At 37.5% G+C, this 18,313-nt stretch overlaps 1 protein-coding gene across 2 annotated transcripts in view; it reads right to left on the reverse strand.

The window, feature by feature from the left end:
* Window positions 1-18,313, reverse strand: part of LOC136035830 (sodium/hydrogen exchanger 9-like) — a 65,049-nt gene that overhangs the window by 23,998 nt on the left and 22,738 nt on the right. Inside the window, exons 3-4 of one of the 2 annotated variants that reach the window (XM_065717795.1) lie at window positions 16,166-16,211; window positions 11,019-11,063 (exon numbers count right to left, since the gene is read on the reverse strand). In XM_065717795.1, the coding sequence (XP_065573867.1) occupies window positions 11,019-11,063; window positions 16,166-16,211 (91 nt within the window). The remainder of the gene's footprint in view (window positions 1-11,018; window positions 11,064-16,165; window positions 16,212-18,313) is intronic. The other variant, XM_065717801.1, reaches the window with a different exon arrangement.

An 18,313-nucleotide genomic window follows, 5' to 3' on the forward strand; every position in this document is an offset into this window, starting at 1 on the left:
AAGAGAGAAAATGTGTTTTCAATACTTTATGTTAACCAAGTGAATGTGCACATAGAACGCGCAAAACAACCATGGATACACACAGTCTTGACTCTTAGATAACATTTCTGCTAAAATAAAGAGGACCAGAAGAATATACCAGGAGCAGGGGATGATCAAAAACTAAAAAAAAGAACTAATTTTAAGCAGCCAGTTTTTAAGGAAAGAAAGTTCTTTCGAGCTATTCCCAGGATAGAAGGGCAGTTCCATTTGAATGGAATCCCTCCGTACAAGTCAAAAGTCTAAAATCCCCACAAATGAAAATCGAAAAAAGGAGAAGGAAACTGGGGCGGAATTCCACTAGATCACAAAGGTGAGCCCATGGGCTGTGACACCTACTTTATTAAGCATTTCTGTATTGTTATAACTTCTCCCATCAAAAGTAACCTGGCCCCTTAACTTGTTTACACCCTGAATAAACAACAAATATGATAGAAAAAGAAATGCAGGTTCCCCTTATTTTCAAAGGAATGCATTTTCCCTTATTTTCTAAACTCGCGTCAAAAGTGCTGACAGATCAAAACAGTTGTCGGGTTGCTCTCAAACCCATTGAGAAGTTGACAGAGGCAACAACTCAAGGAAGGAGGCTCGGGACCCTTGAACATCCCGCCAAACAAAAATGGCGAGGTTTTTATAATTATCTCCTTTAATTGGTTATATTCCCCTTGCAATTGAACTTTTTAAGAGTTTTTTGTTCGAAGTTTCGATCCTGTTCTTGAGAAATATCATTCCAGGGTACGTGCCTGAGATAAAATAACCGTCACAATGAAGTGTTTGATATATTTTCTAGATATGGTGTGTCTTGAGCCCCCTCTCCCACCAAAAAAATCCCTAAAAATTATTGTTCTTACCAATTTAAGGAACTATAAAATACAATTTGACTTTTCAATAGTTGTCCCATTTTCCCAAATGGCTTCACCACCCACCTCGAAACCAAAATTCAAGAGGGTGAGCTCCTAATCCCTCTTCTGCACAGGTACCCACAATTAACCAATACAAAATAGGTCAATTAATAAACGAAGAGAAATTTAATGTAATAATCTGACGAATCCTAAAGAGAGCAGATACTGCTATACAACTCCTAAATAAGACAGAAAAAAAAAATGAAAAATTATTATTATTCATGGCTAATTGTATGAATTTTTGAACAGACTTTTTGTGTTTAAAAACTAGAATATTGGGATTGTAGCCTAAATTTTTGGACAGAATTTGACTATTAAGTCAAAATGTTCGATCAGCTGTCGTTTTGCACAATAATTTCCAAATAATATTTCTACTATTAAAATCAAAGATGGGCAGGGATTTTCATTCAAATAGATTTAAAACTGCACAATTTTATTCATTTGTAGGGCATAAAGACACCATGAACCACTAGTTGTAGACACCCTTGGATTTACACATATCTTAATGCACGCTTTTAATAGAGAATGCTTAATTTTTTTTTATTAGGTCTTTTTTTTGTGTTTAAAAAAAACGGCACATATCTACAAAACTATAATTGTTTCCTAAATAATTTTTGCCTTAATGGAGATAGGCTCTTGACTCTGACCCTTGGCTCTATCTACATGCCCTGAAATTTCCATGCGGAATAGCAAAAACAAACAAAAAACATCAAACTTTGCGAGCTAAGAATCAATTTTACTAAACTTCTCTTACAAAATAAAATAAAAATAAATAAAAAATTAGTCCGTTCTGGGACTTCCCGTTCTGGGAAATCTCGAATCGATACAACCCATTTTTTGAAAATAATTTCTCATCCTAAATTCGTCTTGCAATGTTCATTTACCACGTAAAATGCAAGCCGATCAGAGACTTAACAAACTGTTTTCATAGTTTTGTCTTCCTTCAGCCTGTCTAGACGTACTGGATGTTTAAATTAAAAAAAGAAAACACAAAACGTTGCCTAGTTTCAGCTGTCACACATTGATACAACCAAAAGTCAAAATTCTTTGTTTTCATCAAGGTCTACTCAACTTTCTACATGTCATGTAAGTTTCAAGCCTAGCAGAGACGAAACAAATTTTAGGCCCATGTTCGATGTAGCCAAAATCAGTTTCATGTTTTGCTTTCAAAAATATATTTGACGATTCACAAAAATCTGTACAGAGTTTAAGAAGGCTGCTTCTTTTCATCCTCCCTCTACAAACTCAATGCAGGGTCCCCTTGGCACAAACAAGGATCTTTGAGAGTTTTAAACCGATAGGTAGATAGTTTTAAGGTTCTTTTTTAGTGTCACCTTTTAGAAAGGGCGCTACACCCCCAATCTAAAATTTCCCTTGTAAATTAGGTTCTGATTGGCCAAGGAACTTATGGGCTGAAATTAAAATCTCTTAGAATTTTAAAGAAAAGTTTGACGGACGTCAAGAAATTTCACATATAAACTTCAGACCAGCCAAAAAAGTTTTTGGCTCAATTTTTTTGGGGGGTGGGGGGGATGGGTTTGCGTGCAGTATAATTTTGTTTGTACATTAATGTCCCTGGGCCCAGGAGCTTACGAGAGTAAGTTTCCGGCCGTTCAAAAAAAAAAAAATCCTTTTTCGCCCTTGATCGGAGGAACCCATGTTTTTTCTGCTTATTCCTATGCTTTGGGGTCTTCTTGGATCTATGATATACGTTTTGAGCCAGTCATAACAAAAAGATTTTGCTTCTCTTTGATCCCCATTTTTGTGTGTGTGTGTGTGGGGGGGGGTTGTACTCCCAAATGATTTTTTAATCGGGTTTCTATTGACCCACGGATAAAGGAACCCAGGGCTTCGGTCCAATCCCACTCATGCTAATACCCACCACCCCCAAAAAAGATGTAGTCCCCTTAGCTAAAAACTGACAGGTATAGCGTTCAATCCGTACGGAAACAAGCGTTTTGTTACTTTTTAGGGGGAGAATTTGTTTTTCTCTTTTTTCTTGCGGATTGGGGCCCTTCTGACCTATCCGTTTTTAACCAATCCGAAATTTTTTGGATGAGCAGGGAGAGACTTTTTTCCTCCCAAGAAAACATTCAGTCCCTTTAGCCTAGACAGCGACCCTTGAAAGTTTCAAAGGTCATTAGAGAAAAGCTTTTTTGACCGTTTCCATTCCCCGCATAAAGGGCCCATGCTTTAACTAGAAGAAAAAATCGCTCCGTTTTATGAAGTTAAGGATTTTGCGATTCAGTGCTGTCTTGCAAGATGAACTGATCAAACCAGAAGCGTTTATCTAAAAAAGAAATAGTGCTTTTAGGGTCAACTTGGCAATGGAATTACGGTATTAAGTTTAAAGCCGTTAAAAAAAAAATTAATAGTAATAATAACTGGCCCTATTTCAGACCCCACTTTCAAGCAAACGATTTTTTTTTTGCGTATTTGGGTTTCCTTGTCACAAAGATTCCCAGATACAAATTTCATGCCAATGAACAGAAACAAATTTTGGCCCTGGCTCTTTGTGGCCCATGCCTTCAGCTTTAATTTTATTTGAGCATGAGGATTCCCTAGGCCCAGGAACTCACGAGTGTTAGGTTTACACCATTCGGAGAATAAAAAACAAGTTTATAAAATTTTGTTTTTTTTTTCTTGTGGATTAGTGTCCTTTTGACTCAAGGACTTAAGAATGTAAGTTTGTGACAAATAAAAAATATTGGACCTTTTTCGGCCATTTTTTTGCGTGTGCGTGGGGAGGGCATTGCCCCCTCATGCAAAATTTTTGGTCTCTTAACTCATGCAACTATTCTTGACTAGAAGAAGATTTTGGCCCCCTTTTCAAACCCCATATCCGAAACATTTTTTTTCCTTTGTAGTCTCTATGGCCAACAGAATTTATGAGCATAATTTTCAAACAGATCAAAAGAAAAATATTGACGCTATTTTTAGCGGGGCGAGGGATGCCTCTAAAATAAAATTAGTTTGGTTAATTAGGGGTCGCTTGGTCCAGAGATCTAAGACTGTAAGTTTCAAGCCGTTAAGAAAAACAAGAGCTTTTTAGGATGTTCAATTTTGGGGCAAACCTATCTCTTTCCTTTTCCTTCTGGACTGGGGTGAACTTAGCACAAGGACTTAAGGACATAAGTTTTCGGACCAACCAGAAATCAATAGCTTGAGGCCAATTTTTTGGTCAAATAACATCCCCCTTCAAACAAAATACACATTATTCTTGGTCAAGGGAAGGATTCCTGGAACTGGAAGTTTCGAGCCAGTCATACGTCCAAGATAATACGTGTTCTCATTTATCACTATGAAACCTATCTGTAAACAAATGGTAATTTTCGTCATTTACGGCCCTTAACGAGGGACTTTGGGGCTTGAGCCATCCCCAGAGGCAGATTTATTGGACCTTTCAATTATTCAGAGAAAAATGGCTATTGAAAAACTCTGATCAGAAATCTTGGGGGGTTACGTAGGCGGGTAGAAAAAAGTAACGCAAAAGGGGCTGGTTGCTCTGACATCACCTTCAATCCTTAAAAAGTTACTATGCTTTTCAGTTTCCAATCAAATGTGCTTCCTCTGAAGCGTCTATGACCCCCCCCCCCTTCCATACAAAGCGGTCGTGAAAAAAAATACTGACTTAGTTACATTAAAAGGCTTTTGACATATCCTTATTTTATTTAGCTTCAATTGTAGTATCCTAGGTTATACATCTGATTAAAAAAAAAAAATAGCATCAACTGATTTTGCTAGAAATTCATATTGGAAAACAATTTGGATTATTTCGGGCCAGTAAAACCTGCCTGGCATTGCTCCGGAATCTTTATTTCGGTTGATTGCACACTTTTGGTATTACACTTCTAATTTTTTAGAGCTTCTCGATATCACTCTAACACCAACTAACCACACCTCAAACATAAATCGCGACACCGTTTTTGACTTAAAACCTACTTCCTATCCCAAAAATACAAATATCAAATAACAACAAACAAGTAATTACGTCCCGGAAGAGACCAGCAACGTATTTAGTTTAAAGAAAAAATAAAGATCATCTATCGGTTTAAAGAACACAACGAATACATTGTAAAACCCTATAATAAGTAACGCAAGAGCCAGATAAATTACGGTTCAAGAGTAACAACATTAAACTTAGTTCCAAACCATTTTTAACTTTCTCCTGCATACAAAACAAAACTTGAGATATTTGAGGATATTGATGTCACATGCCAAGGTACATATAATTTACATAATTGAAAACGACTCTGTAAGTTCTTCCTTCCCTACTCCTCCCTCACACCATCCTTGGCCTTTTCCTTCCACAGAAGATTCCAAGTTTCCTAAAAAAAGCTCGGTATATTACTACACCAGCGCCTCCCCCAATCGATCTCCTCCTGCCACAAAGGATCGAAAATGACAAGTTGCATCCTAATTGATCCGTTCTTTTAGGAATAAATAGGTAACAGACAAGTTAAACGCAGAGCCGACCCAAGACATTCTTTGGGTAAGTGGACTAATACCCCCCCCCTGGTAGACCGAAATATATTACACGTACCACGACAAAGAAGAAATTGACCCACACAAGAAAATTGTTGTCATTTTTATTTTCCTTTGGCAAACTATGGTTTCTTTTTCAAACTCAGGAACAATGCCGATTTTTTCTGCAAGTTCCTTAGCATTGGTGGACACGTTGTTTACCCCTTCATAAGATATAATCTTGGCTAGAAATAACTGCACACTTTTTATTAGATCCATCGAACTTTGCAAATTAATGAAGGGCCTGAAAGCGTCAAAAGCGCTCAATCCTGATGGCATCCCGTCCTTTACCCTGAAAGAACTGAGAGACGAGCTATATGAACCTCTGGCAATACTTTTTCCAAATCTCATTCGAGGAATGCAAGTTTCCTACTTCCTGGAAGCTATCCCATGTAACACCTATTTTCAAAGAAAAAGGGAAACGGAGTGACCAGGAGAATTATCGCCCGGTCAGCCTTACTTCACCATTCCTGGAAAGGGTCATAGTGGAAAAGTTAAACTCGCACCTCAAATTGAACAACCTCATCTCAGATCATCAGCATGGCTTCCGTAAAAATCGTTCAACTATTTCCCAATTAGTAGTGATACACGAATACATCCAGTCTGCCCGGGACCGTGGGATTCCAATAGATATTATCCTAATCGATCTACTCAAGGCCTTCGACCAAATATCATTGCGAAAACTCATCCACTGCCTAGAAATCTATGGAATCAAGGGACTACAAGGATATTGGCTCTCAGCATACTTGAATGATAGAAAAATAGCAGTCAAGGTTGCAGACATACTATCCACATGGATAGATGCAACCAGTGGCGTCCCACAAGGTAGTGTTCTCGGCCCAGTCTTGTTCGTCATGTACATAGAATTTGCATAAATGCCATTTCCCAAACCGACTTCGGCCTGTTTGCATACAATACGAAGATCCTGGGAGAAGCTAGTGCATCATCACAAATCCAAAGCGACTTGGACACCCTGACAGAGAAGCTCGAGGAATGGCAACTTTCACCAAATGTAGCAAAATGCTCTGTCGTCCATCTTGGCTGCCAAAATCCAAAGTACTCACACAAAATGAAAGGTATTGACCTGACAAAATCTACCTGCGGAAAGGACTTAGGTGCAATTCTGAGCTAGGACCTCAAACCAGAAAAGCATTTCGGTCTGGTTGTCGTAAAGCATCAAATAGTCTCTGACTACTCACTCACTCCCCACAATACCTTGATATTCACTCAAAGATCTCAGCATACACAAGCTACGTCAGGCCACAGCTTGAATACGCCACTGTCATCTGGTCACCATATTTCAAAAAGGATATTGACAGAATAGAACGAGTCCAGAAATGCTTTGTAAAAGGACTTCAAGGACTCAGAAACCTTCCGTATGACGAAGCTCTAAGAAGGCTCACTCTCCATAAACTTCAGACAAGAAGAACGATCTTAGACTTAAAAACCCTCTTCAAGATAGCTCACGAGAATATTGGGAGCGTAAAAGACAAGCTTGTTCAAATAACTCCCCATAGCAGCACAAGATCGCAGAGTCTGCAATTGGAACCTGTGAAGATGAACATTGTAATATCTAACTCTTACCAGCATTCGTTCATACCCCGGGTCATCAGGATCTGGAACAAACTGCCATTCCCAGTCGAAAAGATGAAATCACTGGAAGCCTTCTCCAATAGCCTAAACATAAACATACCATTTCTCGTGACTTTCAACTTAGGACGACTTTAAATGGCAATCGTGCCACAGTCGATCCTACCATAGCATTTTTCTTTGAATAAGAGGTCAGTTATGTGGAAATTTTGTAGTGAGAGGCGTGAGGAATAAATTATTATTATTAATCATTCGTGACTTTTTGCAACGACTTAATCACCATACTTGTTTTGTGCAGGATCTCGTGCCATGGTACTAAACAAAATAGAAACTTGAAGATTTGTAGTTTCTTAGCATGTCCTAAGGCGGAGTTTCTACCAAATGCATTGAGTTTCTGCTCTTGAGAAGCTTCATATAAGGCATCATATACTTCTTCAATATGATACCTCGAAGGCAACAAGGTCTCAATTCTACTCTCCCATCGTGTGTTACAGAGTGGTTTTACTGTAAGATTTGAAACATTATTAAGCAAAATACTCCATTTGTGAGTAGAACTTGAAAAAATTGAAGATTTCTTGAATGGCCCTGAAACAGTCTACTGCAGCATTGCAAGAGAGAGAGGCATCATTAATTACAAGGTTAAGTGAGTGGTTTCCAAATGGTAAGTAAAAAGCATGGGGATTTAAATTACACATCCTATTCTGAACTATAACATACTTTCCTTTCATTGCAGTATCTTTATCATATCCCTAGCCTCTCATGTTATTTAAAGAAATGCCTAGTGTCTGCAACTCCTTGGCAATACTTATGTGAGGCCTTCACCAGAAGAATTGGCAGTAGGAATAAAAACCTTAAAAAATATTCCCTAATGAACATGTTCTCATCCACTACAATTTTGATGAATCTTACTACCATTATCATTTGCTCTGTGTGGCTGACATCGAGAGTGCAGTCTAATATTATAGAATAATATTTTGCATGCCGCAGCTGCTCTAAAATGTGGTCTTTGATCTTTTTCGAAAGGAAATAACCAATCTTCATTCTGTACATTTGTGCTCAAGTAGTGAATATTTTTTTATTTTGAAGTAATCCTTCTGACATGTTCGGCCATGAAAACATCAAACTTTGCAACGTGTTCCAGTGTTCTGTTTCAGCACAAATAATTCCCCATTCACTTTATCAATTGTTTTGGTCAAACGTAAGAGTAACTATAATTCTCACCAAAACTGGCAATTTTTGTATGGCCTGGGGACTTCTGGTGCTTGTTCAGGATTATGTGTCGTCATGCGGACGACACAGGACATACCGATGTATTTCCGGCCAATAGAAATGATTAAATAAATATGGTTTGATTATTTGAATAGTACACATATAGCGATTCGCATTGAAAAAAAAACTCAATAAATTATGGTCATTCGAGCCATTTCAGTCCATGCCATTCGACCAATGCTCTCTGCCGGGAGTAGGTCACACCTATGTTGTAATTATTGTAAAAAATAAAACAACCTGAACTTGTCATTTTGCAATAATAAGAATAACTGATAGAATATTTGCATTGTTAAAAAAAAAACTATAGGTACTGGGAAACATCACCATAAATAAATGAAAATGCATTTGCATTCCGTTTACCTTAGGCACTCCATCACATTCTCCAAACTAAAATGCTTCTTTAGAAACGCAAAAACTGTTTAAGTCGCTTTTAAACTCATTATTTTTAACATCGGCATATTTTTCGACACATTGTAAACGGCGTACATTTCGTTCAGAAAGAATAATCTGCACAATGTGTGTATATGTCGATGTCTAAACGTGTAAATAAAGGTATGAGGCATATTTAACTGCTAAATTAACCTTATGTATCGATGTCTATTCGCGTTTATAAAAATATGAGGCATATTTAAATGCTATTGATAAGTATTAAAATGGCATTATAGGTTAGAGATTTATTTAGGTCCAGGCAGATTTTGCGACGTCACACTGCCGCAGGGTATTCCCTCCCACTTCCAGAAAAATTATGACTAAACAATTGCACTGTGACCTCTTTGCGCTCACTTAATTATGTCATATTTAAAGTCTTAATCAAACTTTTTTTTGAAGTTTTGTGTGAATTTTGTGTGAATCAGAACGGGGTTCAAACCAGAACCAATACACGATAAGAGGGACTTAATGTAAATTTAGTCCTCGGCATTATCGAAGTGCTTCATTCAATTTGTCATAACACTTATCCTACGTAAACACGACTCTCCTTGAGAAATTCAAAATTAGTGCCATAAAATCACTAGCAAATGAAGTGTATTGCACCAAGAGGGAATATTCAAGTTGGGAATTTCATGACTAAAAAATTACACCAATTTTCGGGTGATATCAGTTTTGTAGGCTCTACAATTATCTTATAATTTTTGTCTTGATTAAGTCAAATGGCACCCTTCGATGGTCTCTCCCTCCAGCCCAGAATGCGCCTTTGAACCCTTTGTCACAGAGGGTACCCTTTGCTCAAGGCGCCCCGTCACTCATCGCCCTACGCTACCCCTTACCCCAAGAGCCGCCCTAATTAAACGAAGCGCTTTATAGGAGGTCTATCGATTCAGATTGATTGTGTTTATGCTTTTCCCACTGGCAAATAATATTGTAAATTCATAATTTGGATTGAATATATCTTATTCCACCGACAATCTCCATGATGAAAATGCTATTGTACTGACAATCGGAATATTGAATCTATACCCCAGAATGTTAACTGGGTATTTTCACTTGAAAAATAACATAGTGGGTTTGGATTTGCCAGGTCGTGAGATGCATCTATAAGCTTTGCTGTTCCAAAGTTTTCAATGAGACAAATCCAATTTTACGAATCAGTTTCATAAACTTCTTTATTCCACTGATAATTCTAAATCCTGGAAATCCTGACATATCATTGGAAAACTCTTCTGAGAAATACATGTGAGAAATAATACGATTTTCTTTGGTACGTCTAGAGGGATTTTCATTTTTCGTTATTTGCTAGTATGTTTCAGATTTTTTTTTCTACTTCTTCTGTTGATACTTGGGCTTAATTTCTTTATTTATCTTGCTGGCATTAATTTGTTAAAAATTTTACCTTTGTTAAACATCTTAAAATATTCATTTTATCAGTATCAAGGACAGCGGGGATTGGGTTATGCCAAGGAAGGAATATTGAGCAAATGCCACTTCAACGCTAAGACACAAGAAAATTGCTTTATTAACTACTACATAATGTGTATTTCAAAAAGACTACCACAAGCTTAAATTGAGCCAAAATTCGCTTCAACTTCTACCATTACTACCGATACTACTACTAATAGCAACAACAGCTCATGCTCATGACATGTCCTCCCTCCACTCATAAACGTCATGTTTTCACTGATCATAGATGGATGGCAAAAAGAGCCCGATTTTTGTATTATTCTATTAAAAAGCACTATATCAATTTTTACATCTTCACTGCATCCATCATCTTTACTAGTAGTTCTACTCACACAAATTAAGCTATTTACTTGGTCTATTATCACGTTACCTTAGATCACCTCTTCATTTTCGTTTATCTCTAGTTTTGACAACTTAGTTTTTTAATTTTCTAATCTGTTCTCACACCCTGAAGCCACAAAACTCCCAAAATTCGTTAATTGCACTAGCAGTTTTGTCTATGACGCTCAGCTCATTTGCATAATCATTCTTTAAGCTGAATCAAAATGCCGGTTCATAACCTATAAGACTCCAAACAAAAGAGGTCTGAAGGTAGCATTACGACAATGCTCCAGGATGCTCCGACAAGTACAGAAAGGATTATGTAAACACTTGATCTGAATGAACATTTCATTGAATGTATGTTTAAATGAAAATGGCTAAACGAAGCAGAAAGCAGCAGGCATATATGAAAATAAATTACACAGCAAAAAAAAAAAAGAAAAATAAGCCAGAGCTTTGAACTTAGGAACGACATACCGGTTCTGGCAGGGGTTGATTGGGGCGCGTAGATGAATAATTAGCCTGAAATTGATTCATTATTATAAGATATATTATTGCACACTATGGTTACTATTCCTTCAAAGTTGTTGCACTTCTATCAGCTTAAATTATGGTTATAATCATAGGTACATATAGGTTTGATGATTATTGGGTTAGGGAGCTCTTTTCACATATTTTTTCTTGTAGTAAGGAGGTCAAAATTTGAAAGATAATGCATTAATGGAGCCACCAATTTTAACTTTATTCAGAGAAGGGATCCTTAGGACCAATCCTACAGGAGAGTTAGCCCTTCCCTCCCTCTGTGCAAACACATGCAATTTACTAAAAATCCACTGATATCCGGAAAACTTGAAAATTTTTAAGACCAAAAATGAAAGTGTGAGACGTATATGTTATAGAAAGTTGTCCTTGAATAGTTATAAAATCAATGACTATCCTATGATTTCATTAATATTAGAATTATCATTGGCAAAATTGAAAAAACCAGCCCCTTCCCTCAATATTGAAAAAAAAATTCTCCCTCTGTGATCTAATATTGAAAAAATGAGAAAACAACTTTAATTATAGATAATAAAGCAAAGAAATTTAAAAATTCGGAAATTTCAGGACCACCAGTTAGATGCTCCCTATAGGTTTTCAACGCTAGAAAAAATAACAACAAGGTACAATATTAAAAAAAAAAAAGTAAAAAAACTAGAAAATCGATGTTAGAAGAATATATTTATCCTCTCATACAAAGAAAGAAGGAGATATATTAAAACTTAGCTTAGTCACAATGAAATCATTGTCGCTATCATGGCTAACATTTTTCAACTGTTTGTAACCCTCAAAAAGTTCCAGATTCTGAATTGTTGGTCATATAATGTATCAAATTTATTGGTAACGTTAAACTTACTATTCAAACTCAGGGTTCGGACAGGTCGGTTCGTTTCAAATTATAGGCTCTGTCCTATTTATATAGGATTTTCCGAGCCTAAATATAGGCCAAATATAGGATTCGGAAGTATTTGGGATCAGATCGGTGGTAGATGGCGTGGGATGCCTGGTCACGCAAATTCGTCATTTCCCGAGCTTCTGCATTTTTATTTATTTTTTTTTTTTAATCAGATACACATACTGTGCCAACGATTGACTGATACAGGTGAAATACCTGGAATCACTCTTGCTGCTTCTTGGGCATCAATTTCGATATGAGGTCAGTTCTTCTCTTTGCAGGAGACTGCTCCATTCTCGCAGATTCCACCATCTGCTCTCTTTCACTTGTTCTGGACTTCACAGCACATTCGAGCCAAGAAACAACTAGGGCAATGTCTATGGAACTCTTGGAACCGGCATCCTTCTTCATTCTATCGGTCACTTCTTGAAGTAGAGTATCTCCTACTGTTCTCTTTTCTCTTTGCTCTGATGCTGTAAGTTTTTCTTTTCGCTTTCCAGGTCTTCTATTTCTTTCTCTTTGTTGTGGACCTCCTGCAACTTCCACTTGTTGTCCTCTTCAAAAGCTCCTTTCTCCTTCTCGGATAGCTCTTCTTTTTTCTTTTCATGCAGAAATTGTTGATACCGAGACCGTGCAAAACGTGCAAGATTCAACAGTTCTTTTATAATAACAAACCGTTCTGGTTTTCCTCCATAAAGTCTCAACGTGTCATATACCATAAGTCTCGTATCCAGAACGCGTTCAGACATTAATTCCTGGTCTTCACCGAGATTCCTACCAGAGCACGAAAACCCACGCTCAACATCTGCGCTGCCAGGGAATAACGTCAGCATTGCTTTGCTTGGTAAGTTCCGGGTACTTGCTGTCCCCGCGCCCATTCACCAGTACAAAGTAATGGCTTCAAAAATGATCAATCCAAGTATGTCCTCACGGGGTCCATTTTCCGTTCGCAAAAGCAGCCACTCAGTCTGGGCGACGTCTGAGCTTGCTCCAATCGCAATCTCGTGTGCCACAGCCGCTATGTCTGCAATGCTTCTTGAATCCTTCATGTTGATCGGACTCAAAAAGCGTAAAGCCTCTAGAAAACCATGCTTTTCCAGAGGACATTTGTTCAAAATATGGCGAATGCCCGCAATATAATGTTTTCGCACATTGACATAGAAAATGGCCTTGTCTTTCAGTGTTGCTTTCTCACGGAAAGCTCGTTCCACATTTTCTGAAACTATGGGCTTTTCTGCAAATTTTTCAGCAAGGTTCGACATTTCTGGTGAGAAATTTTCAATATCGGTCACGAAATCTGGAGTAAAGACCGTCCGCAAAGCGTCACAACTAGTCTTTTAATCTCTGAGTTCAGAACATGAATGAGAGGCTCTTCTTTCTGGAACAGTTGGGTGAAACTTATGAACAGTTCTGCTGAGACTAGAACAAACTCGAGTTGGGCCTTCATTGTCCCACTTCTGATATAAGCCACAATCTTCAGAAATTGGGGAGTGGACAGAAGGTTCTTCATTCTCTCGGCATGAAGTTCAGGAAGTACTCTAAGATTGCCGGCAACTGCTGCATGATTCTAGCAAAGGGCACGTCCGATCGTCAGCCAGCGGCTTAGGACATGCTATATGAAAGCATTTTCTGGCACTCTTACTTTCTTTTGGCACTTTCAATAGTCTTTACAACGTGAAGGCCAGCCGTCGAAAAATGAATGCACAAGAATAACAAAGTCGGAACTTTCTTCTCTGAACACCTGAAGACCTTTCAAGAAAGCGTTATGGATTATATGGATGTTTCAAGTACCAACATTCAACATTCCCTTTCCCATCACTTTCTTTTGCTTTTGGCATTGAAATTATTCCAAACGCTTTTGTTGACGTTTGATACATCACTTCCAAGGATCAGCTTTTCAAATGGCAGCTGATTCAGATCAATGGCTGACATAATCTTCCTACACAGATCATCACTTGTCGCGTGGCCCATAAAACTTGTGCATAAAAGTCTGCTCTGGATTTCGTTTCCATATGAGGACCAATATCAAACACATATCTGTAACTCTTTCATACCAGCGTTGTTGGTTGTCTCGTCATATTCTAGTACAAGATATGACTGAATGTCCTTCACAAGCCTTTACTTACAGTAAGGATGCAGCGCATCGGTGAACAGATACATGAGTTTCTTCGCACATAGGGGCATTTCGTCGGAGATCTTACCGGGGAACATCGCATGGAAGGTTGCGACAATATGGTCTGAAGAGTTAGCAGACATGGAACTCTGTACCGTCTGAAGTTCCCATATTAACTCAGCTTTATAAGCGGCATCACGCTCAGAAAACATGTTTGTACCAACTAACGGTTTATCCTTGGTTGTTTCATCAGCTCGAGATTGTCCATTCAGGTGAAGCTATAGTGGATGTAGTTAAGCAGTAACTGTGGCTTTGTGTTCTACAGATCGCACATGTTGGTTTACCCCTGAGCAACCCCAGCTGTGCAACCAAAATTTTTCAAGCAGAGTTTGCAAAATAAGGAGTACTGGTCGTTCCCAGTCTTACACCATTCGCCAATCTTTCTACCACTGCAATCCGTCTTAGCAAGCCCTGAACTATTAAACTTGGTAGGCCCCATACTTTAGTACCAAGCATCACCTACAAAATAGCATCCGAAGATTAGAAGACCATAAAAAGAATAAATATGGATATGTCCAAAACTGGGCCGTATTCGCATCAGCCTTTAAAATAGCGTTCAGGCAGGAAACGCATAAGTCACAAGAACTCTAGTCTCATTAAGCAGATACTGCTAGCCTGTATACTGATCTTTGCTCATTTCGGACAGGCCCAACATGACAAAAAACAAACATAGGCTACTAAGTTAACACAACAGCATAGCCCAGGCAGAAGCAGCTTACTAAGCCCAGTCCAAAACATTAGTTAAGTTCAAACAGCTCAACAGTTGTAATTAATTATGGATCTACACCGAAAGACTGCACAGTCTACAACAGAGTCAAAAGCAAAAAGAAAAGCACATCTTGGCTTACTTAAAGAGAAGTGAAAATTGCAGATCATGAGCAATGTTCTTAGTGCTCTTCAGCCGAAAATATAGGAATAATAGGATTTTAGCCAAAATACAGGCATTTTATAGGAGTGCATTAGAATATAGGAATTTATTGGAATTTATAGGCGAGTCCGAACGCTGCAAGCTTATAATTTCGTTTGTTGTTTGTTGATTACTTTCTGTAAGCTAGGTTACATTCCCGATGTAACTAGTCAGATTTTACAAGGCGCATTGTTGCAAGAAACATATCCCCAGATCTTTTCGATTGTATATTAGAATAATTAAATGTAAAAATGCTAGCCCATAGCTTGTAAATAGCATTTTGATTTTTGGCGATAATTTTGGTCTGATCCCAAGAAACATCAGGACTCCTTATGGGTCCTGAGGTATATATTATTTTTATCTTTTATACCCATAAGCAACTTAAACTTCAAATCAATCTTTCTCGTTTAAAGAAACAACACAATATTTACCCCCCCCCCAACAAAAAACCTCATATATTACATATATATATGCATAATATCATGAAAAGAGAAATCAATATAATCAAAAGAGAAAAGAGAATATATATACATAATATGTAATACATATTGACTATATTTAACGATTCTATTTATTCTCAGTCTAAATCATGGATATATGATCACAAGTGTAAATGCTACGAGTTATATCAGGTGTTTCTATAATTTTTTTTAGCCTTGTTTTCTAAGCCAAACTCCGTATCTATTTGTATTTGCAAAGCACTATTGAATGCCTTAACTTTGGTCCCCTTTCGCAAAAGTCACATCAACTCAAATGGTAATAACCAAATTTAGTAATAAAAAAAAAAAAAAAATCCTGACTATTTTATAGCTTAATTTACATTTATCAATATTTATTTACACATATAGTAAAATTCTAAATCAACACTTTACTTAATCTAAAAGTGTTTATGAGGTTTTGGCCAACTTTAATGTAATTAATCTTTAGGTCAACTATTTTTACAAAGGTAAAGCTCTTTTCGAATCTTCACAAAACAGCAAAAAGAATAAAATAAACAAAACGTTGAAAAAATAAAAGAATAATGGGTGATGAGAGAAACGCAGTTTAACACTAAACCAACTATCCTTATGAGCCCAGACAAGATAAGGAATATTGAAAAAAAAACTGACCTGTCTGCGGCCTTGTAAAGGTTCAATTTCGTCTTCAACTCCAACGCTGGAAAAAAAAGGACGATTAGGCGAGAATGATGGGCAGGCAATAAGCCGACATGATAAAAAAAGGATACTAGAGAGATTGGGGGGGGGTGAGGATTTCAGAAAACTCTAAGATAACCACCTTAAAATTACAAAACTCAGGTAACTGTATTTTGTTTTTGTTTTTTAAAGAGAGAAATATCACTCATCAAGCGTATAAATAGCAGATTTACTATATAGACATTCCGACAATATCAGGGCCAGGGCTTCACAATGACTCTAATTATAATTTTGAACTATGAAAGTTGATCAAATTGAGATCAAACCTAACCTATAGGGCAGTGTTGTGCAAAGTACTTCTTTTTTTTTTACTTAAGTACAAGTACAAAGTACTCAGAGAAATTTTTACTTAAGTACAAGTATTAAGTACTTCTCTAAAAATCTACTTAAGTAATAAGTACTTTTGAAAAAGTACTTCAGTACTTAAGTACTCAAGTATTTCGTTTTAATTGAATTTTACTTCAATTAAGATATAAAAAAAATACAAAGAACATTCATTACAGCTTCATCATAACTTTTAATTTCTTTCTTGCTTCTTTCAACAGCAGAAGCTTTTCATATATACCAATTCCGAGCATGTTTCTTTTTGGAACAAAAATTCCATCACCTACTGAAAAAAGTCGTAGTGCAGGTGCAGACGAAGGAATGATACAGCTGTACTTCCTGAAAACTTTCATTACCCTTGGGTATAAACTTTGAGTACAAAAGAGTTCCTTTCGGCTTTCATTCAAATATGACAGAACCGTCATAGAATTGGTTTCACGGCCACAGTTGCCAGAATTACAATGAGTAGTTTCTTCATCACTAAGATCAAAGTATTCACCTCCAGACAAAAAACTACCTTTATCAGCCTCGTAAGTACTTCCGAAATCTTCAACCTTTTTCGCTTCGTCTACCAAGAGTTCAACTGCTACATCCTTCTGGTTATCAGGAAATCACTTCAATTTGAAGAAAGGATGACTTGATGTGGCAATAACATAGTATGTTGCATGACAGACCCAAAAGCAGAGCATGTACCAAAGACTGGCTGACTTTCACCAAATCTTTCAGCTTTTTGAGCTTCCTTTCAAATGATTTGATTTTAGGATAGATGGCACCGAAGTAGCATGTTTCCTCCCCCTGAAGAATGTCCAAATGCCACTGCTACTGGCTTCGTAATTTTCATGTATTCTTCAGGAATTTCAACATCACGAGAAGTTAGCCTTGGTTTTTGCAAAGCATCACATACGATAGCAAGCTGTGAGAATTTTGTGAGAATATATCAAACGTTTGACACTTTCATACTTCGAGTGCCACCTGGTAATCACAGGTCTTATAAGCTATTAATCATATACCTCTTTCACAGCATCAGCAGCTTTTGAACTCTTATTTATGGCATCCCAGAGAGCAATACACTTAAAAAAAGCGGCGTAGTACTGCCTCTTACATGGAATATCACAGAGGGGTTTATCAGCATTGGTGGATCCAAACAGGTTAAGTGTGTGGCTGACACACCTGAAGTGTGGAGGAAGTTGGAAATACAAGGGGTAGTCAAGAGAATTGAGCGTCTCTCCAACACTTTTAAAAGAGAAGGAGCCATACTGGCCTGCTTCATCTTCATTTTCTTCATTACTGTCTTGAACATATTCATCGGAAACCATCGGATATTCCCTGAATGCCTTATTAAAGTTAGAGGCGTTATCGGTCAAAACCCCTCATTCATTTTTATCAACTGCAATTATGAACCTGGCAAATACGCCATTCAGTTGTTCAGCAATTCTGTCATAAGTGAATGAGCCCTTGAACCAGCAACAAGCAAGGACATAAGGTTTCCATTTCAATCCTCATCGAGCAAGTGTGCAGTCATTCCCATGTAGCTTTTGTTGTTGGCAGACCAAATGTGTGTTATCAGTGACATGTAGTTGGTGAGTTCAAAATCACAAACCTTATCTTTCTGTACTTCAAAAACTTAGTTTCAATTTGCACAGCTAAAGCTTTTCTTCCTGGAACCTTTGCATAAAGTGCAAGACCTGTTATGACATTTTTGAACGACGGCTTCTCAACAGCGTACAAGGGTCGCATCTC

This window comes from Artemia franciscana, chromosome 2 (assembly GCF_032884065.1).
Source record: "Artemia franciscana chromosome 2, ASM3288406v1, whole genome shotgun sequence".
NCBI lineage: Eukaryota > Metazoa > Arthropoda > Branchiopoda > Anostraca > Artemiidae > Artemia > Artemia franciscana.